The 25252-nt window shown below is 40.1% G+C and overlaps 1 protein-coding gene and 1 pseudogene across 6 annotated transcripts; one reads left to right on the top strand and one right to left on the bottom strand.

The window, feature by feature from the left end:
• GPR148 (G protein-coupled receptor 148) lies at window positions 1-14070 on the bottom strand. Of its 6 annotated transcripts, none has more exons than XM_036742896.1 (3): window positions 13941-14070; window positions 4297-4420; window positions 1-2166 (listed from the first exon to the last, which is right to left on the bottom strand). In XM_036742896.1, exon 3 carries the CDS (start codon window positions 2067-2069, stop codon window positions 966-968), a length of 1104 nt encoding a protein of 367 aa, XP_036598791.1. In that variant the 5' UTR covers window positions 2070-2166; window positions 4297-4420; window positions 13941-14070; the 3' UTR covers window positions 1-965. The 6 variants fall into 6 exon arrangements, with proteins under 6 accessions (XP_036598791.1, XP_036598792.1, XP_036598796.1 ...); XM_036742897.1 differs by lacking the exon at window positions 13941-14070 and adding an exon at window positions 8212-8315; XM_036742901.1 differs by lacking the exon at window positions 4297-4420 and having other exon boundaries at window positions 1-2140.
• Window positions 13906-25252, top strand: part of LOC118837091 — a 15559-nt pseudogene continuing 4212 nt past the window's right edge.

The raw sequence follows: 25252 nt of genomic DNA on the forward strand, positions 1-25252 counted from the left end.
GATTGAGCCATTCTACAAAAGTTCAAGCAAAAGATGCGACCTCTGGCCCTTAGGACCTTACAGTCTCAACAAAGACAACAGAGGCATGGGAAATTATAAAGACAAGCATTTTAGTTCACCAAGAAGCAGACACAAATTCCCTTTAATTCCATTCATTTGAGTGCTTGACAGGTTTTTCTAGCTGTGATGTTGTGTTTCTGCCTTCTTTTATAGCAGAAGAAGGATAGACAGTGGAGGCATTAGCTATATGCTCAACTCACTCTTGAATTCAGACATGAGACAACTAAAACGTCAATAAAGTCAACACCATTATAGAAAAGAAAACATTTAATAATAAGACTATTTCCATAGGCTGGTGAATGTCCCAGAATAATTATATTTCATGATCAGGTAACAAATAAAACTCTCTGACAAATGCTTTTTCTGGTGCCTAAACATTTAACAGAAAATCCCAGTTTATGGGTCATTTGAAATAAAGTTAAGGACAGGGAGATAAGAGCTAAGCAAAGCTATAGCTGAGCTATTTATAGGCCTTTTGTCCTGCCATCAAGTCAAAATTACACTTGAACTCCCCTGACCCCCTCCCCACCTCAGACAGCTTATTCACCGAAGTCAGAGAAGTCACCAAATCAAAACGGAAGCCCACAAGGTCTAAGAATTAAAGTAAGAGAAGGATGGAGGTGGTACTTGACACTTTTCTCTTTTCCTGTTCATTCACAATCAAGGGCTCTTTGGGGATCAGCTATATTTCCTATTTTGTCTCCAGAGACTGGGGATGCAGTTAGCAGCAGAGACTACAGTGCCTGGCACATAGTAGGCACTTTATAAGTGCTTGTTGACTTGACTTTTTTAGAAAACAACATTTCACTATAACAGAACAAAATCATTTGGATATCTGGAAAAGTTAGTCTTTGAACCCATTTGATGTGACTGATGAGTTTCCTTACTTTAAACTCTGAGCCCCACTAACTAAGGGAAATTGTTTGAATATCACTGGTCCTTTTCCTAGAGACTAAGCCTTTGAGAGTTTGGAGAAGCTGCCGATATCTCAGTCCATACAAATAAGGCAACAGGGCTCTAGGAAGCAGCATCAGTATTTCGCTGTTAATGGCCATCAGCCATAATCGGGAGTTGTTTCCAATGGGATGGTTCTTAGACAGCATAATATCCACAGCAAAAACCACCACTGGACTGATATACAGTACAATTAACATCGTATGAATCAGCAACGTTCCCTTGGCCCTCGAATAACGATTTATACAAAGGCCTGAAGTCCTGGCCGTGTGATAGATCTTCACATAACAGTAGGAGATCAGAGCTGCACAGACAAAGAGAGCACAAAAGATGAAAATGTTGGCAACAGTGATCAAGTGATTGCTGTCTGAGTTTGAACTCAGATTCAGCTGCAGGATACACAGCAAGGGCTCATCTGTCAATCTAGAATCCTGCTGTTTACTGAACCAAACCAGAAAGGTGGGGAAAAAGCAGGACACCACCCAAATCATGGCCACTACTTTCCTGGTAGTAGCACTGGACATGAGGGAGAGATAGCGAAGGGGGAGCATAACAGCAAGGTAAGTGTCTGCCACCATGACAGTGAATGACAAGATGGTGCTTGCATAGGAGATAAATATAGCATCAGTGAAGATGCCACAGAAAATTCGCCCGAGGGTCCAGCCAATAAGGTTACTTGTTGAAACCAACACATGGAAAAGAATATAGGCCAGATCCGAGAACATGACATTAGCAAAGAGCAAGTAACGGGGTTCACTCCGGAATTTCTTCTTCCACAAGATGGTAGCCAGGAGAAGAGGGTTCAAGGCCAGTGTGGCAGTGGTAAAGAGAGTCAAAGGAATGAAGAACCAACGCAGTGAGGGTAAGAGGGCCCAAAAGGCCTCCTCAAGTTCCACAGAGTAGTTGCCTGGAAGCTGATAAAAAGCAGGAGCCAGGTTAACAATTTCCACCTTGAATGGGGTGGCTTTTCCCCCCAAGTAGCTCGGCATTGTCTCTTCAGCCATGTTCCTGAGGCTAAGATCCATATTTCCACGAGGGAGAAAAGAACACAGCATCAGATTTTCTACTTTCTTGGACGTGAACCTTAAACCATCTCAACTGCAAGAGGCAGAGTCAGTCTTCCGTTCTGAAAGGTCATAAGGTGAGGCTGACCTAGGACAAAGGATGACTTTGTAAATTTTAAAGTGCCATGCATAGTAAATATGTGTTGTTCATCACAGAATTACAGTCTCAAAGTTGAAAAAGATTTCATATAGTCCAACCCGTATCTGCTGAGAAAGTCCCTTCTGATTTTCTTCTGCTTGAAAATACTGTTATCAGCTAATCAATCTGAGAGAACAGTTAAACAAGTTAAAGTTCTTCCTGAACAACTCTTTCTCTCCTAATGAAATTTCTGCATCCTCAGTGAATTCATGTGTCCAAAAATTTTTTAAAAAACCTTCTGGGGAATAACAATCTTTGCATTATAGAGTGGCTGTTTTTAGGTCAGTCTACTGAGACCCTAACCTTGGCCTAAGAACTGTGGAGGAGTTAAAAAGAAGGAAGGATCTGTGCCCTGAAGAAGCCTCCAGGGTTATTGGGAAAACAAAATACAATCACGCAACAAGCAAATAGAGAACAATTCAAGACCATGTTTTATTTTCAACTGCCTCCAGGAAAAAAACTCCAAAGTCACAATTTCTTATTGACTTATCAGTCCTGCTGTTCAAAGCACCCTCCACTTACTTTTCCAGCTTTTATCTCCTGCTACATTCTCTCCTATTTGGAAAAAACAATTTTGTCATCTATGTGCTTACTCAGAACCATGCTTGTAACCCTAAGTGCCTTCCTCCCATCTGCTCCTCCTGTCTACATCCTATCCATCTAGCAAGTCCCAGGTGAAAAGCCACCTCCCTAGTGAAGTCCTCCCTGATCTCCAAGCAAGAAAGAGTTACTTCTCCCTCTCTGGGTTCCCTTAGGATCCTGTGCCTCTCTTAATGTACTAATATCCTGCTTTGTGTGATAGTGATCTCTGTGTGTCTTCTCTCACCTAATAGACCACAAAAACCTGGAAAGCAAGAATCTTGGCATCTTCTTTGGAAGCTGTGATTTAGGAATATAACTTTCTTCTGTGGGTAATGGGGGCCATCAATCTATCAATCAACAAGGATTCTATTAAGCACCTACTATGTGCTAGGCAGTCGACTTTTGGTTTTCATCCAATGCCTTATATTATTCTGGGTAGCTAGGTGGTGCTGCAAATTGAATGTTGGACCTGGAGTTAGGAGGATCTGAATTCAAAGCTGGCCTCATTTACTATTCGTATGACTTTGGGCAAGTTACTTAATATGTTTGCCTCGTTTTCTCAACTGCAAAAATGGGAATAGAAGCACTTACCTCACAAGTTTGTTGTAAGAATCAAATGAGATAATATTTGTAAAATATTTAACATAGTGCCTGGTATGTATATATTATTGTTGTTCAGTCATGTCCTATTCTTTGTGATTCCATGGACCATAGTACAATAATGCTGTCCATAGGGTTTTCTTGGGAAAGATACTGGAGTGGTTTGCCATTTTCTTCTCCAGCAACTTTTACAGGTGAAGAAACCAAGGTAAACAGGCTCAAGTGACTTGCCCAGGGTCACACAGCTACTAAGTATCTGGGGCTGGATTAAACTCAGATTTTCCTGACTCTAGGCCCAGCTGTCCATGAGGTAGTTAGTCAAGATATCATCTATTTCATAGATAAACTAGGATTTGCCAGCTAGTAAATGGTAAAGCTGAGATCTGAACCTAGTTCTCTTGATTTGAGAGGCAACATGATATAGCGGAAAGGACAGTGAACTTGGAGCCAAAAAGACCTAAGTTCAAATCCAGCCTCAAACACTCACTGTGTGACCTTGAGTAAATTGCTTAAGCTCTCTGTGTCTCATTTTCCTTATCTGTAAAATAAGGAAATTTAATAAATTAATAAATAATTTAATAATTAACAAATAAAATATCAACCTCTTTCATCCCTTCCAGATCCAGACCTATGACCCAATATTTCTAAACCTAGACTTCTTCCCCTTCTACCAAGCTCACCTTCTTTCCTATTTGTAAAATCTCTCTAATCAGACAGTAAAGTACTTTGAGGGCAATAACTAGGCCTTTTCCTTCTCTAGCCTCTAACAACACTAGGACCTCGAATTGGACATTATAGGCCTTTGATATGTGTTTGTTAAATCCAATCAAATGCTAGAACTTGTAGTGGTAATTCTAAGCACTAGAGACTCACAGGCTTGTCTGGTCCATGGCTTACCTCGAAGATGCTTGGGTTTCATCTAGTGACACGAATCTGGTCCTTCCCTGCAGCTTATGCTTTCCACACTAGGTTCTCACCTTCCAGTGACAGATCACACATAACACTTCACATTTTTCCCCCACTACAAGGGAAAGTGGGAGAAGGGAGGAGAAGCAAGGGTAAGGCCACCCAGAGAAAATAGTTTGAATGATACTTTAAAATAGTTTAAACGCAGAGAAACACAGAGAAATCAAATACAAAAAGAGGAAAAGGAAAAATCCCTAAACATTTTCCAGGCCATTCCCCTTTCGGCAGCTGCCCATCACTTCTAGTAGAACTGACTGCTAACATTTTACCCCTGTCCTTGCCTGGCCTGGAGCTTAAGGATAGCTGGCATGCTTTCTAAGAAACTATTAAATATTAATAACACCAAAGGAAAGGCAAGATGAGTTTGGACACTGAAATAGAACTGTGTACACTCCCTGACAGCGGTGAACATCCTCCTAGAACAAAGACCAGGAAGAGCTTTTAAATTAAGTGTTGCCCTCCCTCACCTCATTTCCCAACATAACAAAGTACCAGCTCTTTGTTTTCCAAAGTTATCAGAAACTACAGCTCTATTTTCTTTATGGACCAAAAAAAAGCAATGTGGTATGATGATTAGAGTGTTGTTCTTGTAGCCAGGAAAACTAAGGTTCAAATCCCGATATTTACCAGTTCTTTGACTATAAGCAAGCCACTCAAATGCTGAGTCCCAGTTTCCTCGTCTATAAAATGAAGATAATAAATAGTACAAAAAACCTCCAAGAACCTGATGCTGGTTTGCAAGGCTTAAGTTAGAGAATATATAGAATGAGCATTGCAAACTTTATATATAATCCTTTAGGATTATATCAGGCTGAGCTTTTGGTACTATAAAGCCCACATTTATAATCATTTCACAGAATCACAGGATTAGATGGGAGCTCAGAGGTCATTTATCCAACTCCATACCATAACAGCAACATATATCATCTACAATGTCTCAGACAAGTGGTCATCTAGTCTTCATTAGAAGATTTCCAGTGATGGGAAACACAATACTGACCAAATCAGCCCATACCACTTTGGGACAATTGGAACTGAGAAGAACTTTTTCCTTATATTGTGCAAAAATATCCTTCTCTCTAACTTTAATCCATTGCCCATAGTTCAGCCCTATAGGAAGAAGCAAACAGTTCTAATCCCTCTTCCATATGACAACTTTCAAATAATTATAGATCGCTATAATGTCCCCCCTAAGTCTTCTCTTCTCTGGGCTAACCACCCCCAGTTTAAGATGATGATATTATTTTATACAAATGTTGGTATATCTTCTGCCTTTCTTCATATTCATACTCAGAACGTACCTTCCTTGGAAGGTCTACCATAAGATCACAGAATTAAAGCTAGAAAGGGCCTTAGAGGTGAATAGTCTAACCCTGTCATTTTAAAGATAAGAAAACCAAAGACCAGAGAAGTAAAGTGATTTAACCAAAGCAGAGACGCTAATAATGCTTCTGTATGAAACTCTATCAAGGAGTTTATTATTAAATTAACATAGCTCTAAGTTCCTGGGCTGATTTGTTACTCACATTAAATTTTGAGGGCTAAAATCACCCATTTGCTTTAGAATCACACACATCTTTGGCTTTCATATAGCCATAAACCATATGACTTTACACACACACACACACACACACACACACACACACACTGACCAACTGGAATATGAGTTAAATCTGGTCTTGGATTCATCCAATCAATACATATGTCTCTGTTGCCCAAGTGGAAACTGACAGCCAAAATGGCCATGTTGGTTATGCATGTGTAGACCCAGTCCATATTGTGGGATGCAGCAAACATCATCTAAATATTTTAAGTTACTGGCATATAGTATGGTAGAAAGTACACTAGCTAGACCCAGAATGAGAAAACCTTAATTCAAATTCTGCTCCAGGAATGTTACTACCCTTCAGTTTCCTCTTCTGGAAAATGATAAAAATAATTCTTGTACCATTCAGAGGTCAGAGGTGATATCTGTGGAAGAGCTTTGTAACCATATGACACCATTGCTATATTGCTAAAGTAATTATTCTGGAGTATTACCCAGAAGCACGAGTCCTAATTTTCAGCCTCCCTGAGTGCACAGATGCATCAACAAAAATAACTATTTCTATAACTGTTCTAAAGTTTACCAAGAGTTCAACATTCTCATTTGATCCTTACAACAATCCTATGAGATAGGTACTAATGGAGAGATGATGTGGGAAGGAGGTGGGGAGGGGTAGGAAGAGGATCTATACAAAAGCAATCCACATTTGTGTAGCTCCTTAAGGTTTGCAAAGTCTTTTATGGACAGCCTCTCAATTGATCCTCACAAATCCTGTGATTATTATCCCCATTGTTATCCTCATTTATTTATTATTTATTATTATTTATTCATTATCTATTATTAAGCCCATTTTATAGATGAGAAAACTTGAGTACAGCAAAATTAAGTAAATTGCCCAGTATCCCACAACTACAGCTCAGGCAGGAGCTGAAGGAAGATCTTCCTGATTCCAAGACCAATACTCCATCCATATGGCACTCCACCTCCCTGGATGTGTTACTGTACCGTAGAGAGAGGAGCTAAAGCTTCAGAAACCTCAAACTTGCAAGCAGCTTCTCAAATCCCATCAAGAAAAATATAAATCCCTACCTGTTCTGTGAAATCTTCCTATGCTCCGTTTCACTTCTCCAAAAGAAATGTGGTTTAAAAGAAACATTCTGCAGACTCACTCCCCTATTGACTCGAAGTTAGAAACTCTGGGAAGTCCCCTCCTTGGGTGGTTGGGCTATTTAGGGCTGAGCTCTCACTTCGGGGAATGGGAGCTCTGATTTTTCCCCTCCTGTAGTGGCACATCTAAAATGTAGGGTCCCTCAGCTTCTCTTTGATATGGAAATAGAACAGAGTCACTGAATACAAAATTTAAGCCAGAGTTTGCCTCCTGGGTAAATGCTAAGGAAAAAGTTCTAACTATGGAAGCAGAGGTCTTAAATTGAAATTCTGGTTCGGCTCCTGAACTTCCTGTATCTCCTCCTTAAAGTTAGGACCTCCAGTTCCTTATCAGTTAAATAAAGGAATTGGATTAGATCAGGGGTCCTTAATCTGGAGTCTGTGATTAGATTTCAAGAGGTCCATGAACTTGAATGGGAAAAAATTACATCTTTATTTCAATACAATTGGTTTCCTTTGTAGTCCTATGTGTTTTATTTTATGCATTTAAAAACTTTATTCTGACAAAGGGTTGATAGACTTCAACACACACATGAACACACACATATACACACAGTTAAGAACCCCTAGACTAAATAATCTTTAAGATCTTTTCCAGCTTTATTTGAATTTCAAAACCCTGTTCCAGGAGTCATAAATTCTGATCAATCATAATTTGAGTGCAGTCTGAAATCCCTTTCTCATACAAAGTGCATGTGCATAGTAAGATACCCCAAGTCACTTCCACATTATCTCTGTCTCCTGACTTCTCTGGCCTCTTTCAAGGCCCAGCTAAAATCCTAGTGCCTTCCCTCAAAAATTGTCTCCAATTTATCCTGTTTATATACAGTTGTTTAATGAGTGTTTTCTCTCTCCCATTAGACTGTGAGCTCCTTGAAAATAGACACTAGTTTTTGGCCTTCCTTTATGTCTCCAACACTTAGCATAGTGGCTGGCACGTAGTTGATGGTTTATAAATTATTCTTCACTGACTGACTCCACCTTCCTTTGGGAATGCCAAACTCTGCCTAAGATCCTGTTGATCTGACTGGCAGGCTAAGAAACAGGAGAAGATTACTCACGGTGGCATTTCTGAGTGCCTCAGCAAAAGGTCCAGGATACTAATCTCATGGACTGGAATTTGATCTGCTCACCTCAGCAGGAAAGTAAACAACAGGCTCCACTCTTAATCCCTTCCAAACCACTGTGACTTCTGGGGATGGTTCTCTTTCCTTGAGCAATTTGGGGATCGATCCTCACCAGTCAGCTAGGCAGGGATGGAGTGATCATGCTGTGTTAACAAAGAGAGCCAGCTGAATAGTAGGATTATAAACCGTCTACAGCAGCTGATAGAGGTAACCCATAGCAACAGCTTCCCCAGCCCAGAGCTTAGGTCACTGAGTCAACACAGCCTAGTGTGAGGAAGAAGCATTTGGCTGGTGAGTAGTTGATCTCAGAGGGGAAAATGCTCTGGTCCTCTGGTAGACCCATAGGCTCACTGACTTCAAGGTAGGGTGATGCAGAGAATCAACTATTATTTTGGAGAGTCAGAAGACCCACGTGTAGAACCTAGCTCTGACACTTACTAGCTAGTCACTTAACCTTTTGGAGTTCAGGCTTCTCACCAGTAAAACGAAAATAATAATACTTTATCTGACCCCTACCTCACAGTACTGTTGCAAGAAAAGCACTTTGTACTCTATAAACATCAATTTTTGACAACCAACCAACAAGTATTTATTAAGTACCTACTATATGCCCACCTCTAGGGATGCAAATACAACAAATGAAATGATTCCTACTCTCAAAGGACGTACATTCTAATAGGAGAGGCAGTAAGTACAGGGTATCCAAATATGCTGTAAGGTGTGTGCTCTCATGTGGGTTTTACATAAGCCCATGTGAGTTGCCTAAATGTGGTTTATGGGGAAGCAAGAATAGATATCCTGGCAATCTCACCCACCCCTCTCCAAGGATAACTTTAGTTCTTGACTGGAAGGGAACAGTAAATTGTCCCAACAAGGCTGGTCACTCTGCTCTCCTCAGAGGGAAGGGTACAGGACTAGAATTATACCTATGTGCCCCACCCAAGATATTATTAATTTAGAGAAAATGATTTTTAGGTTCAAGCTGCTTGTCTAGTTGCTATTTCTTAAAGGGGAAAGATTATCCCAAGTTTATAACCAATGACCTGGTTCCTTCCCACCACCAAATGTTACACGTAAGACCATCAAAAATAGTGAATAGTGAGTAAATCAATTTATCCAAGCAATAGAAAACAGAACGCAAAGAAATTATACTGATTAAAATATACCAGAAAATACTCAGAGTGAATCCCAAAGAATGAGATATCTCAACAAGAAAGACAGAGACAGAGAGATAGAGAGTCCAATCTCAAAGGGAAATTTCCCAAAGTTTCTAGGGAAGCAAGCTGAAAATCAGGGACATATGGAGCCACTGGTTCCTCTACATGTTTTCTGCTCCCCAAATCCTCTTCTCTCTCTCTGGGTTTCTCCAAAGGATCCTCAACTATATGTGTCTTCTCTCAAAGCTGAAGCAAGAAAAATTGTCTTCTCTCACAAGCCCTAAGGCTAACTCTGCCCCTCACACAGGTATATAGCATTGAGTCATCATCCTCTTTAAGAATGAAAAGAATCTTATACAAACGATTCAGGCTTGACTCCTGAGTTATATAAACATTGATTGAATAAATATAAAGAGAATAAATACAAATAAGTACAAATACATAAAAAAGGTAATTTGAGAAAGAAGGCACTAGCAATTGAGGGCATAAGGAAAGGGTTCACATAGAAGGTGGTGCTTAAGTGTGTCTTGAAGGAAGAGATCAATTCTATGAGGCAGATATGGAGAGGGAGAGCATTCCAGGTATGGGGAATAATTAGTGAAAAGGCATGGGGACAGGGGATGTCTGTAGGGAACAAAGAAAAAGCTAGTTTACCTGGATCACAGAATGTGGAAGCAACAGTGATTCCCAACGAAACTGGGATGATAGGTTGAGGCCAAGTTGAGAAGGACTTTAAAAGCTAATCGAAGGAAGTTATATTTTACTCTAGAGGCAATAGGGAGCCACTGGAGTTTACTGAGTAGGAGAATAACATGGTCAAATCTGCACTTAAAGAAATTCACTGAATCTCTTTGGGATTGAAGTGGAAAGATACTTAAAGGGGGAGGGGAGATTTTGGAGGTCATTCTGAGTCATCTAGGTGGGAGAGGAAGAGGACCTGAACTAAGGTGGCAGATGTGAGAGTGGAGAGAAGAGGTCCAATGTAATAGATGCTGTGAAGGAAAAAACGGCAAGGTTTGATGACTAATTGGATGTGCGGGATGAAGTAAAGAGAAGATCTGAGGATAATATCTAGTTTACAAATGTGAGAGACTAGAAGAATAGGAGTGCTTTTGACAGAAATATGGAAATTTGGAGAGGGGTGGGATTGAGGGGGAAAGACATTAAGCTCTGTTTTGTAGATGTTGAATTCAAGATGACTTCATGACATCCAGTTTGGAATGTCCAACAGGCAACTGGTAATGCAGGACTGAAGTTCAGGGGAGAGAGGAGAGCTGGTTATATAAATTTTGAAGTCATTAGCATAGAGAAGATAATTAATCTATGGGTATCAAGGTCACCAAGAAAGAGAAAGTGTAGAGAGAAAAGACGGAAATTGGCATGTTTATTCCTCTTCTCCATTCGAATCCCAACCATCCCACTCTGGGCCTCAGTTTGCTCATTTGTAAAATAAGGGAGTTGAGCTAGATCATCTCAAAGGTCTTTTCCAACTCTAACACTCTATAACTCTATTATATGACTATAATCTTGTCATCTTATGCCTGAATATTACCACTTAGCAATATTTAGATGTCCTGGGGTACATAGTTTCTCCTCTCTCCAATTAACCCAATTAATTTGAAGGGATTTCAATAGCCATCTATTTCAACCCATACCTGAAAAAGAATCCCTTCTGACAACTTACCTGGCAAGTGGTCAAGCAACCTTTACTTGACGACTTCCAGTGAGGAAGAATCCACCCACCTCCCCAAAGTAGCCCTTTCCATTTTTGGAGAGCTATAATTGTTGGAAAGAGTTTCCTTATATCCAATTGTAATAAATGTGATTTTTTAAAACATGTTGTGTGATGTAGTTCTAAGTGATAGGACTCCAATATGGAGTCACTGAGGCTAACTATTCCTAATGACCATAAACAAGGAAGCAATAACACACAGCCTGTGGTTTTCCTCTGCCCTGACTCATTGTGATCCTGTGAATAACTTCAATTCCTGACTGGCCAAGGCTCCCAATCAACTGCAGTGGCTGTGCATTGACACCCAGTTCTGGAATCTCCAACTCAAACCTTCACCCAATTTCTGGTTCCAATAAGGAAACTCCTTCACTTGAGTCTGGTATCGATAAGCAACCCCGGAGAATTTTCCTACCACATCTGGGTCCAATTAAGAATGCCCCTTCCCACATCTGGTGCTGATCGTCTATCCCAAAGAAGCCTTACCTTTAAGGTATGACTCCCCCCTAAAAAGACTTACTCAACTTTTTCCCATTCAGATTTTGCCACTGTACACATTTTCTTCATATTAGTGAACCTGACCTCAAGTAGCCGAATCTCCATCTATCTGTATCACCATGTCGCATATGAGTGTGTGTATGTTTTTCGTGTGTGCTTCATTTTTGCCCGCTTACTTCACTACACAGTAGGAAAGATCAAGCTTTCACTAACTTCCCGAGTATAAATTTTCTGTAAATCCTCAAACCTGGGTCTTTGCTCTAACCTGGGCTATGAGGCCAAAAAGAGCACACACCTAAATTTAATCTTTGTAACTCCCACCCTTTGCTCCTTGATCCACCTTCTGTGGATATCTTTTTTACACTAGACCTAGAGACAGGAAGAACTGGGTTCAAATCCTGCCACAGACACTAGCTATATGAGGTTGGGCAAATTATGTCTTAGTTTTCTCAACTGTAAAAAATAAAGGGTTGGACTTGAAGGCCCCTCGAGTCCTTTTCATCTCTAAATCTATGATCTTTTTTCCCCACATGAAAGTCTTTCAAGTGCTTGAAAACAAGTATCATGTTCCACCAAAGTCTTCTCCAGTCAAAACATCCCCTTTCCTATTATCTAGTCCCACATATCATGAGTGTAACATCTATCACCACACCATTTGCCACCATTCTCCAGAAGATGCTCTCTGGATTACTAATCTATGGCACCCACAATATTCCACATGTGATGTGACCAGCACAGAGAACAGAGAAACTCTCACCTCCATATTCCTGGATATTGGGCCTCTCTTAATACAGCCTAAGATTACATTAGCTCCCTTGACTTGCCAAATCAGTCCTGAACATTGCCAAACTAACCTTCCTAAAATACCATGTACATTAAGCTCCTGCTTAAACAGTTAGGTTAGATATAACAGGTTATATCATGTTACAGATGAGTGAGCCAAGGCCCAGAGAAGCTAACTGATGTAAGATCACAAAGCAAGTAAGCAGTAATTCAGTCAGAACTAAAATCCACAACTTTTCATTCCAAGTCCAGTGGTTTTATTCCCCTCGTGGTACCATGCTGCTTTGATGCTGCCCTGATGCTTTGATGCTACCCACCCACTTGGTTGGGCTAAGTTATTGCCTGACGACTTGATTATTTTCCTCAACTGGCTGAATCGACCAGCTGTTTCCACATCTTGTGGCCACAGCTGTGGTCTTCCTGGAAGGCCTCATTAACCTAGGGGTTTTCCCAGGGAAGCATTCTCTCTTGCACAGCTCTGGAATTGTTTGTCCTCTGGGAGTTGTTAAATATAGTCTGGGAAACACCCACTTGGGTTTTTGCTTTAAAAATAAATAAATAAACAAAACAGAATTCCTACTCACCAGCTATAAGCCAAAGAATTTCCAGTATAATTCATCAAAAATTTATTGTTGCATGTATAAACACAGGAAGTAGACTTCTATCTACCAGTTGTAGGACCCAACGGGAAAATATCCTACACTATTCCAGGAAACTATAAATGCTTAATGAGTCTCCAGGAATCCTAATGTAATCTACTATTAAAAAGGACTTTCTCTTGCCATACTGACTATTCAAGCAACTGGCCAATGAATATGTATTGAGCCAGGTAGCACTTCCTTTTGACTTGAGTATAGGTAAGTAGTCATGTCCTTGTCTGGGCAGAGAGGAAACAACAGAATCGAAATTGTGTAAACAAATCCTCATATCATGGAAGGTTTGAACATGGCCAGCTTTGTGAAGATCATCACAGACTGTATCTACCCTAACCTTCAACATTTGGATGAAAATAAAATCAGTACATTCAAATTTAATTCAACAAGTATTTATTGAGCACATAATAGGTGCTCAGACATGAAAAAGTTGCTGAAGGCTTTCAAAAAGAACAAAATGCAATCTCAGCTTGATAGGAGCTCATAGTCTAATTGGAAAGACAAGATTTGTGATACAAATAATATATAAGTGCCAAAATTTAAGTACAAAGATAATAAGTTCTATAGGCATTCAGAGAAAGTAGAAATCAGTAAGGGTTGGAAGAAAGGCTTAAAAAAAAAAGGAAGGCCATTAAGTGGGACTTTACAGTATAGGTCATGTAATTCTCATTCTGTCTGACCTCTCACCTTTCACAGAGCAGTAGCGGGTCTTCCGCTGCCTAGTAAGGGAATAAGACAGGAATGGAAAGCAGAAATGATGGTAGAAGCAACAGAGAGAGATGCCCTGGGAGATCCTTGGATAGGGAGAAAGTGGGAAGAGATGTGACATCCCTCCTGGCTGCTGGAAATGAGAGAACAAAGTAAGAGAAGCCAGAGCAGAATGGAGAAAGTAATCCAGCCCTTGCTGGGGCCTACCACTGTCTTCATTTACTCTGCTCCAAAAATGATGAGCCAGCCAAGGAAGTCCCTAACAGCAACAGGATACCGAGCAGAAAAGGTATGTCAGTCTGTACCAGATCCTAAGCCTATGATCCCATGCTCTGAGGAAGAGGGAATCAAGTCCTGGGTCCAAAGTTCTTGACTCTTTATCCAATGACCAGCTCTAGTAGATGGTGTGAGTAGACCACTATTTGGGAACTGTTTTGTATTGTCAACATTCCTTTGCCTGATTACAGTGGTGAGCTGGTAAATATTTAACAACTGGAGGTGGGGGGGAGAGAATGTGAGGAGGGACATGCCAGGACAAACTATTAAGTTTGATCTGCATTATTAGCATTTTCTCCATCACTTTAAGTCTTATATAATCAATAAAACAATAAATCAAGCTCTGATTTATAGCATTTGCTGATCTCTGAGGTGTAAATGCTCGCACTGAAGATTTAACAATCTGCTTGTTCTCTCCAGACAGTTTAAGCTGACAACAGCATACACACTGGCATGGGAGCGCCCTTCCTAGAACCTCTGGGTTCAGAGTGGCCTATATACCATTTGAGGGTTGCCTGGGACTAAGAGAAGCTGCGAAAAGACAGTCATGTGGTAGTTTCTAAAAGTATCATTCATTGTTTTTGTTATTCCAATGCCAATAATAAAATGCTCTGTATAGTTGAACATGCTCTATAGGAAATGATTACAAAATGTGAACTATAAAATATGTATATTTAGGAAGGAGGAAGCATTTCTGGTAAGATGGGGGCTTAGAGCTCATTCTGTTTGAATAAATTCACACCAACCACATCCACACACTTGAGTTATCATGGTCACCTAGAGAAAATCAAAACTGAGATAGAAGATCATCAATCATTCAACAAGCATTTATTAATTTCCTGCTATTTGCCAGGCACTGAGCATAGAAAAACAAAAATGAAGCAGCCCCTGCCCTCAAAAAGCCAACATCCAACTAACAATTCATTTTTTTATTCACAGCTGATGCTTTGTGACCCCATTTGGAGTTTTCTTGGTAAAGATACTGAAATGGTTTGCTATTTCCTTCTCCAATTCATTTTACAGTTGAGGAAACTGAGGCAAACAGGGTTAAATGACTTGCCTGGGATCACACAGCTAGTAAGTATTTGAGGCCAGATTTGAACTCAGAAGATGAGTTCATAACTGTACATGGAAGGGGATCTTCCAATTTTACAGAGCAAACTCACTAACAGTAGTGGGGAGAAAGGGAACAGGGATCAAAAAAGGCCCCCTTCTCAAAGGTGGGATTTGAGCTGAATCTTGAAGTTTGGTATTTTCTCAGCACTTTTTAAAAGTGAGATGAAGACATAACCACAAGACTAAGCATGGGATTTCCCCATCATCTAACCCTTCTGTTGAATAAGATCAAGTTAGTGGCTAGCCATGCCATCTGGTGGTGAAAGTAGGATTTGGATAGGTTAAGGAGAGGGATATAGACATTATAGGCTAGGGGATCAAAAGTCAGAGATGGCTATGGTTTGTTCATATCACAGTTGAGGAGACCAGACTGGTGCATAATGTTTATGTTGAAACATTGTAAAAATAAAACTTTTAACACTTAGAATGGGACCAAATTATCAAGTGTCTTCAAAATCACGCTGAAAAGTTTAGATTTGAAATAGGGAGCCATTGAAGAGATTTGTGTAGCTATATAACATCATGAAAGCAGTTTATAAGTAAGAATAGTCTGGCATCTCTGTGTAAAATGTCTCGGAGGCTTCAGGAAAACCAGGAATCAAAGCCAGCAAGGAGATAATAAGTAACCCAAATGTGAGGCCTGAACTGAGCACTAGGTGGACAGAATGGCCAATTCTGACAGCCATCAGAATTCCCCATGAATTGAGGAAATACATATATACATATACATATTATATAGTATGTGTATATATATTTGTATATGTATTTGTGTATATATATATGTATATGTATACACACACACACATATAACTCCTCTCTCTGGTACATAATGTCTGTGTGACTCTGGACAAGTTACTTCTAGCTCTTAATCTATGATTCTATGATCTCAATTCTCCACTTTTAATTCCATTGTTTCTCCCCTGCACTATACTGCCTGAAATGAGAATAACTCTTACAATCCATTCAAAGGTATTTTCATGATAAATGAAATTGTCACACACAAAAGATTGGTCAGAGGGACAGTTAGGTGATGCAGTGAGTTGAGTAGCAGCCCTGGAGTCAGGAGGACCTGAGTTCAAATTCAGCCTCAGACACCTGACAGACTTACTAGCTGTGTGACCTTGGGCGAGTCACTTAACCTCAATTGCCCTGCCCTCCCCCCTCCAAAAAAAAAAACCCAAAAGATTGGTCAGAGGAAATGTCTTCTGTCACTGTAACATCTTACTAGTATGACCGTGAGCAAGAAAGAGGTAGGTTTCATAAGTCGGAAAGTCTGTTTTCACTTCCCTTCTTAAGGCTACCAACACTCACAAACAAAGGAATTAGGGGAAATAGCTGATTAATTCAGCCAACCTTTCAGCTGATAACTGGTTATTTGACAAAACAACTGAGTTCAGCCTCCTTGCTGGTAGTAGTTGCATAGATTCACACTCTCACTGACTGGGCAGTTGTAAAAAGACAACCTTCCTTTTTAGAATACATTTGGACATCAAATAACAAAAAAAGAACAAAAAAAAACTGTGAGGTTTCTGGAGCCTCCTGCAAGGAGCTTGGGCCTTTGAGGAAGCAGGAAAAATTCAGAAAAAAAAGGTCACATTGGATATTGGAGACTATCTTGTGGGGTCTATGTTCAAAGGAATGGAGAGAATCCAAAGCTGAAATTGAAGGATCCCATCCCATTCAAACACAAACACACTATACACACCCCCCACGCGCACACACACACACGTACAATACATGGAGGAAAAAACCTTGTTTTCTCTCTCGAAAATCGGAAATTTCTCTCTTTCTTCATCCCTTCAGTAACATTTTCCCAACTTTTCTCTAGGGGGTCACATCTCTAGAGATTTTAAAAGTCAGGAAATCCCCTCAGAAGCCTTTCCAATAGCTTCCTGTTTTCTACTGCATAAAATTGCTCTGCCTGGCTTTTAAGGTCCTCCCTAAACTTGACTCACCCCACCTTTTTAATTCTATTTCTTTTTGTGCTCTAATACAAACCTTTCACTCTGATCAGAAATCCTTGCTGCCTATTGAACATACTATGCTAATTATGCTTCCATTCCTATACTTACAATTGCCCAGATTTTAACCGATAAGGAAAGAAGGTCCTGTCTCCACGTCTGTGTCCAGCCATCTCCCGTCCTTGGAATGCTCTCTTTCCTCACCTCTGACTCTTGGATACCCTAGCTCCTTTCAAGGTTCACCTGCTATGTGAAACCTTTCCTGATTCCCCCAAATATTAATTCTCTCTTCCAAAATTATTTTGTTTCTATTTCATATTTATCTATTTATTCGGATGTGTGTTGTATCTTCAACAGGGCAGCTAGGTGGCACAATGGATAGAGTGCCAGGCTTGGAGGCAGGAAGATCTAAGTTCAAATTTGGCCTCAGACACTTACTAGCTGTGTGACCCTGGGCAAGTCAATTAGCCCTGTTTGCCTCACTTTCTTCATCTGTAAAATGAGCTAGAGAAGAATATGGCAAACCTCTCTAGTATCTTTGCCAAGAAAACACCAAAAGGGGTCACTAAGAGTCAGACATGACTGAAGCAGCTCAACAACAACAACAAAATGTTGTATCCTTATCTTCCCTTCCCCTACACCCTCCACACACATGCACCCCCTAGAACATAAGGTCTTTGGGGGTAGGGAATGTTTTGGTTTTGTCCTTATACCCTCAGCACACAGCATACTGCTAAACACTTAGTAAATGCTTATTGAATTTAATCAAATTAAGAGGAATGTATTTCTAGTTTCAATTAGAATTTAATTTAATTAGAATAATTAATTTTTCTAATTCTAAATATTTCTAATTTTTTTTAATTCATGGAAAAAGACATGATCTGCTGACAAATAACTTTAACTTTTCTTAGGATGGCAAGATGCTATTTTGTGTGTTTTTCTGTATCTTTTCCTGTGTGTTTACTTATATCTTTCTGTCATTGCAATTAAACAGTGCATCTTCTCTTTCTCTCTGTGCCTCAGTTTCCTCCTTTGTAAAAATGAGGATGTTAGACCATATGATCTCTAAAGTCTCAGCTCTAACTCTATGACTATTCTATGATCTTGTATCACTCAGAAAAATAGGGAAGAAAAAAATTACATTTTTCCTCAATTTTCCTTTTTAGGAAATAGAAATAGTAGTGGGGAGAGACACTGAAAATGAGAGGATTTCCCCCCAATTTATTTTCAAAATTCTTCATTAGACTATAGATTTAGAGCAGAAGACCTTAGACATCATCTGGTCAAAACCCCTCACTAAACCCCTTCATCTAAACAGATGAAGAAATTGAAGCCCAGAGAGGGGATGTGATATTGCACCCAAAGCAGAGGGGAGAATCCCTCTCAAATTAGCTTCCATTCTTTGGGAATTTCAAACCAACTGGGACAAATGCATCCCTGCCAGGGATGCCCGGATCTCTTTGGAATTCTACCTCTAATCTTATTACTTAGATTCAGAAACAGCTTTATGCATGGATGGAACAAGTGGCTGTCCTAGGTAGTATGATTTCAGACACACCAAGAACACCGCCCCCCACTCCGCCTTGTCCATCCAAATACTTCTCTCTCCGCCTGGCATGTTGACGCCTGAATTTCCAACATTAGCTTCTGTGACTTAAGGCGTTGTCACCAATCCAAAATGCAACATCCCCCATGTAGAGAGGTAAGCCATCAAACTTCATCTGCCAGTTGAAAAGCAGGCTTTTCGGCATGTTCCCTGGGAGTGGATTTTAATAGGAGAGAGAAAAAAAGGACCTGCTGGGTTGGGGGAGAGGGTTCTCATCAGCAAGTTGGACTCAAGATAGGCTAGAGAAATAGTTGGTCCGGGGGCTCCCTTACCTCCACAATGTTTCCGAGGGCACAGGGAAAATATAGAGAGATTTGTGGTTCCACCTAGTGGCAGAGATTGAAGTATTTTCTGCTGCCAGAAAAAAAGAAATGAAAAAACTGGCTTTAGTTACAATCCAGACACTATTAGGAGAAAAGAAAGAAGCCACCCAGGAAAGACAGGCAAAGTTCACATTACAACTGACATGATGCTTCAAAGAATTTTGGAAGTTGGTGACCAGTATGTATGCAAAATAAATCAGTTACATTATAAACCTTCACATCCAGAAGACAGCATAATATAATGTAGTAAAAAAGTAAGATGACTGGGTTAGGAATCTGACAACATCAGGTGGAATGCCCAGTTCTGCTGATTACCATGAAGTGGCTTTGGGCAAATCAATTGTATCATCCACTTAAAACTGGAAGGGACCTTAGAGGTCATTTGGTCCAACTATCTCACTTTACAAATAGGGAAACTGAGGCCCAGAGAGATTAACTGATGCCCTAGATCATACATGTCATGAAAGTGGCAGAAGCAGGATTCCAACCCATCTCCTCTGACTCTGGTCCCAGCATTCTTTCACTATGTCATGTTCTGTCTCTAAGTCTGCTTCCTTATTTGTATTTTAACAAAGGGGACGGGGGGAACTGGACTAGAAGAATGACCTCTGATGTCCCTTTATGATTTTATGGGTTCTAGACATGACTAGGGCAGCTAGGTGGTGTAGTGGATGCTGTGCCGATCCTGGAGTTAGGAAGACTCAGCTTCCTGAGTTCAAATTTGGCCTCAGATATTTGCTAGCTGTGACTCTGGGCAAGTCATTTAACCCTGTTTGCCTCAGTTTCCTCAACTGTAAAATGAGATAGAAAAGGGAATGGCAAACCACTCCAATATCTCTGCTAAGAAAATCCCAAATGGAATCACAAAGAGTTAGACATGACTGAAACGACTGGACAACAAAGACATGACTACCCAACAACCAGTTGTTACTCCTCTTCTTTTAAATTCATTTCCTATATCTGTGAAATGTTTGCCTAGTCCTTATTGATAAAGAATAAGGAATAGATCTCTAATTTTATTGGTATAAGGAACTCCAAGTGAAAAAACTCCTTCTATCCATACAGCACAGCACCTTCTCTGCAATTTATGGTCTTACAGAGTTTCCTAGAGCACCATGACTTGCCCAGGGGCACAAAGTCAGTCTATGTCAGAGGATGGTCTTGAAACCGGATCTTCCTGGCTCCAAGGCCAGTTCTCTATTCATCACATCACTCTGCAAATGTCTTTTGATCGACTTAAATAAGATTGGACTAATTTATCTCTAAGGTCTCTTCCAGCTCTGACATACTCTGATTCTAAGATTCAGTCATTCATACCAACTCCAAATTCAGTAAATGAAAGTGGATGTGTTCCCCTCCTCCATTTACTAGAAAGAAACCAGTCTGTGAAAGCCTCTCCTGAAGGCAGAACCTTTTACTTAAGCCATTAGTCTTAATAAGAGAAGTATAAGCAGACGCAAGATCCTAAATCTTAATTCTAACTCCTGATTGTTTTTCTCTCCTGTCAACATTAGGCCTAATATGCATGGGAAAAATCACTATTATTGATAACATATCCTATAACCAAATATTATTATCATCACCAAAGAAATGATAATTTGAAATAAAGCAACATTTGTTCATTGAGTTTATAAAGTACTTTATTATTCCAGAGTTCAACATACTATGCAGATAACTTCAAAGTAACAAACAAAATAACAAATGATAACAAAAGTCTTGGTGCAGTTTTAAGCTGTTATTTAAGGTTAAAAGTTAAAAATCAACCAATCAATAAAAATTTATTAAACACCTACTGTGTGCCAGGCACTGTGCTAAGCAGTGGGGATAAAAAAAGAGGTAAAAGGCACTCCCTGCCCTCAAGGAGGTCACAATTTTAGTGGGGGAGACAACAAAAAAAATATGTACAAACAAGCTTATACACAGGATGAATAGTGAAATAATTAAAAGAGGAAAGGCACCCAAAATTAAGAGGAGTTAGGAAAGGCTTCCTGTAGGAGTAGTTTAGTAGGTGCTCAAAGGAAGCCAGTAGGTAGAAATGAGAAGGGAAAGAATTCTAGGCATGAGTGACAGCCAGAGAAAATAAACAGAGCCAAGAGATGGAACATCTTGTTCATAGAACAGGTAGGAGACCAGCGTCACTGCATCCAAGAGTATGTGTTGGGGGGTAAAACAAAAGATAGGAGAGGGCTATTTTATGAAAGGCTTTGAATGCCAAATGGAGGGTTTATGTTTGATCCTGGAAGTAATAGGGAGTCATTGGAGTTTAATGAGAAGGAGAGTGCCATGGTCAGACTTCAGCTCTAGGAAAATCACTTGGCAGCTGAATGAATTGGGGAGGGGGAGGACACTTGAGGCAGGCCTTATTAGCAAGCTATTGCAATAGTCCAAATATGAGATGACAAGGGCCTGCACCCAGGTGGTGGCAGTATCCGAGAAGTGAAGGGGGGACATTTGAGCAATGTTATAAAGGTGAAGTCGACGTGCCTTGGTAACAGAATCGCTATGGGAGGTGAGAGATAGTGAGGATTTGAAGATGACATCTGGTTTGTGAGCCTGAAGGGACTGAGAGGATAGTGTTACCCTCAACAATAACAGAGAAATTAGAAGGAGGAGAAAGTTTAGGGGGAAAGATGATTAGTTCAGTTTTGAGTTTAAGATATCTACCAGACATCCAATTAGAGATTCTGAAAGGCAGGCGAAGATGTGAGACTGGAAGTCAGCAGAGGGCTTAAGACAAGATAGACAAATTTGAGAATCATCGGCATAGAGTCGGTCATTAAATTCGTGGAAGCCAATCAGATCACCAAGTGAAATAGTACTAAAGCAGGGCTTCTTAACCTTTTTCCACTCACAACTCCTTTTCTGTTTTGGCAGCATTTGTTGGTATTGCATGGCCTGAGGGCCTTATATGCTTGTCATGTGTTCAGAACCAAGGTTGCAGTGAAGTTGCACAATGCAACACGGACAAGCACTGCCAGAAACACCTCAGATTTATTACACATTTGATTTTTAATTAATTTTTGATCATTGGGCATTCAGAAACCTTGGGGTTGCAACCCACAGTTGAAGAAGTGCTGGATAGAGCACATTAAGTGGTGTAATAGTACTAAGACTTTGAGACAACCTGTATTGAACTCAATGAACTTCAAAATGGGAAACTAGAAAAGGAAAGGAAAATCCCAGAAAAGACGTTATTAAACAGAAAGAATGCACCAAGACCTAGCAATGGTAGATATATGGCCATCAGACCAAGTCACCTAAAGATGCCAAAGTCACATTACCTATGCCCTAAATGTTCAGCATGTTAGCAGGCTGGTATGTATGGATATGATTTCTCCTAGAAGTTACAAGCTGCAAGGCAGCTAGTAAAAGTATGGTATACTTCTCCCAGGGCAACTTCTCCCAGAGGTGGTGAAGTGGATACGGTTCCAGGCCTGGAGTCAGGAAGACTTGAGTTCAAATCTGGACTCAGACACTAGTTGTGTGGCCCTCGGCAAGTCACTTAGCCCTGTTTGACTCAGTTTCCTCATCTGTAAAATGAACTGAAGAAGGAAATGGCAAACCACTCCAGTATCCTTGCCAAGAAAACCCTAAATGGTGTCACAAAAAGTCAGATGTGACTGGAAACAACCGAACAACAATAATATGGTTCTTTCTGTGACAAGATAACCAAATGGGTAACATAGACCAAGAATGGGTTATGGGAATAAGACTGGGTACAGAGTAGGTACTCAAGAAATTCTTCTTTAATTCAACTGGTCTCTAAAGATTCACTCACCATCCCCATACCCCTTCACTCCTTACCTCCTCCAAATTTTCCTATTTCTGTTGAGGGGACCAACAATTTCCCAGGCACTCAGGTTCCTAAACTGGATGTCATAATTAACTCCATCTTGGGATCTTTACTCTCCTTCATTCCACCATATACAATCACTTACTAAATCCTGTTGATTCTACCTTCTCCACAACATCTCTCACTTCCGTTTTCTTCTCTCTGTTCATAATGCCACTACATTTGTGCAGCCCTCACACCCTTTACCTCAATCACTGTAATAACTTCTTAAATGGTTTCCTTACTTCTATTCTCGTCTTTCTCCAACGTAGCCTTCACCTAGCTACACCTTGCCTCCACCAATTATCTTCCTATTAAACAGGCCTGTATCTATCCCCAATACATAAGTGGTCAGAAGATATGAACAAATAATTCTCAGAAGAATTGTAAATAATTAACAACATATTAAAGATTGTATTATAACATAATAAAAGAAATGTACATCAAAATAACTGAGGTTTTGGGGCAGCTAGGTGGTGCAGTGAGTAGAGCACCGGCCCTGGAGTCAGGAGGACCTGAGTTCAAATCCGACCTCAGACACTTGACCCATGTACTAGCTGTGTGACCTTGGGCAAGTCACTTAACCCCAATTGCCCTGCCAAAAAAAAAGGCAAAAAAAAAAAATAACTGAGGTTTTACCTCTTTCAGCAAATTGACAAAGATGCCAAAAGATGGAAATAGTACAAAAGGAAATAGGGACACCAGAAAGACAGGCACATCCATATGCTGTTGATTGAGCTATGGATTGTTCCAGGCATTCTGGACAGCAATTTGGAATAGTGCTAAACAAGTGACCGTGAAATAGCAATACCTTTTGATCAAGATATCCCACCAATAGGCAAATGTCCCCAAAAGGTCAAATACAAAAATAACAGTACAATACAAACCAAAATATTCATGACAGAATTCTTCGAGATAGCATAGCAAAGAACTGGAAACAAAGTAAATGCCCATCAATTAAGGAATAGCTAGACAAACTGACAATCTATGAATGTAATTTATGAAGAAATCAGAGAAGCATGGGAAGACTTTAGAGGAAGTAAGGCAATGAAGAAATCCAAACCAGAAAAGCAAAAATACAATCACTTCACCAATATTAGTGGAAAGAACAACAAAAAGAGAAAAAGAAATGAACACTGTACCATCATAATGACCAAGCTTGGTCTTAGGGAACAATTTTTTAAAAGTACATCTGTCTTTTCTTTGTAGAAGAAGGAAACTAAATGTGTAAAATATTGCATTTTCTGTCAGATGGTATATATGTTCATTAGTTTCAATGAACTGGTTTTTGTTTTTTTTTTTATTTTTTAGTTCTTTGTTTCAAGGGATGGCTCACTGGATAGTAGATTAGTGAGAAATATATTTGGAAATGAAGGTGATACAAAAACAATTTCTATCAATAACAACAGTTCTTAAACATTAAAAAAAAAAAGGAAATAGTCCTGTCCATCACTCCCATGCTCAGTGGCTCTCTATTGTCTTTAAGGTAAAATACAGATTGTTTAATTTGGCTTTTAAAGTCCTCTACAATCTGCCTTCAATCTACCTTCCCATTCTTTTCTCCCTTTCATGCACTGTTTCCCAGCCAAATTGAACTAGTAGCTGTTCCTGGAACTCAATTTCCATCTCCTGTCTTCCTGTATTCCCACAGAGCCTCCCTCAAGATTGGAATGCATTTGCTCCTCACATCCATCTGTCAGAAATCCTTCTCCAAGATTCACCTCAGTTGCCACCTCCTCTATAAAACCTTCCCTGATTCACCATCCCTACCAATCTCAGTGCTCTCTGGTTCCCCAAATTATCTTGTACTATACTGATCTATGTACATATTCCCCTAACAGAATGTAAACACCTTGAGGGCAAAGATGATTTTTATTTTTGTAATCTCTGGTGCCTAGAACCATGTTTTGTACATAGTACTTAATAAGTATCTGCTGCTGTGCCTGGCTTCAACTCCAGGGAACAAGATGCCCCTCTCAGGTTAAGCTTGTCACATCTAAATGCACCACTTTATTGCTAACTCCAGTCTGAACTGACACCACCTCTCTCAGCCTCCTCTCCCCTCTGATTGGAGGGCTGGAGAGTGGAATGCCAAACTCCTTCCAATGCCTTCCTTTATAAAGCACTAAAATGACTGACTCACTCTACTGTGCATCTGCTACTCTTCCTGGTTGAAACTCCACAGAGCAAGATGCCTCTGTGCTCAGTATCCTTTGGCACTGCTCCCCACTTTGCTGCATCCTTTTGTGTGCTGTCTCCTCCTATGAGATAGTAAGCTCCTTGAGGGCAGGGACTGTCTTTGTTTTTATTCATAGTATCCCTAGTGCTTAGCACAGTGCGTGGCACATCATTGTTGTAGATGCTTAATAAATGTTTATTAGATTGGATTGAATTGTACTGGAACA

Source organism: Trichosurus vulpecula, chromosome 2, assembly GCF_011100635.1.
Source record: "Trichosurus vulpecula isolate mTriVul1 chromosome 2, mTriVul1.pri, whole genome shotgun sequence".
Taxonomy (NCBI): Eukaryota; Metazoa; Chordata; class Mammalia; order Diprotodontia; family Phalangeridae; genus Trichosurus; species Trichosurus vulpecula.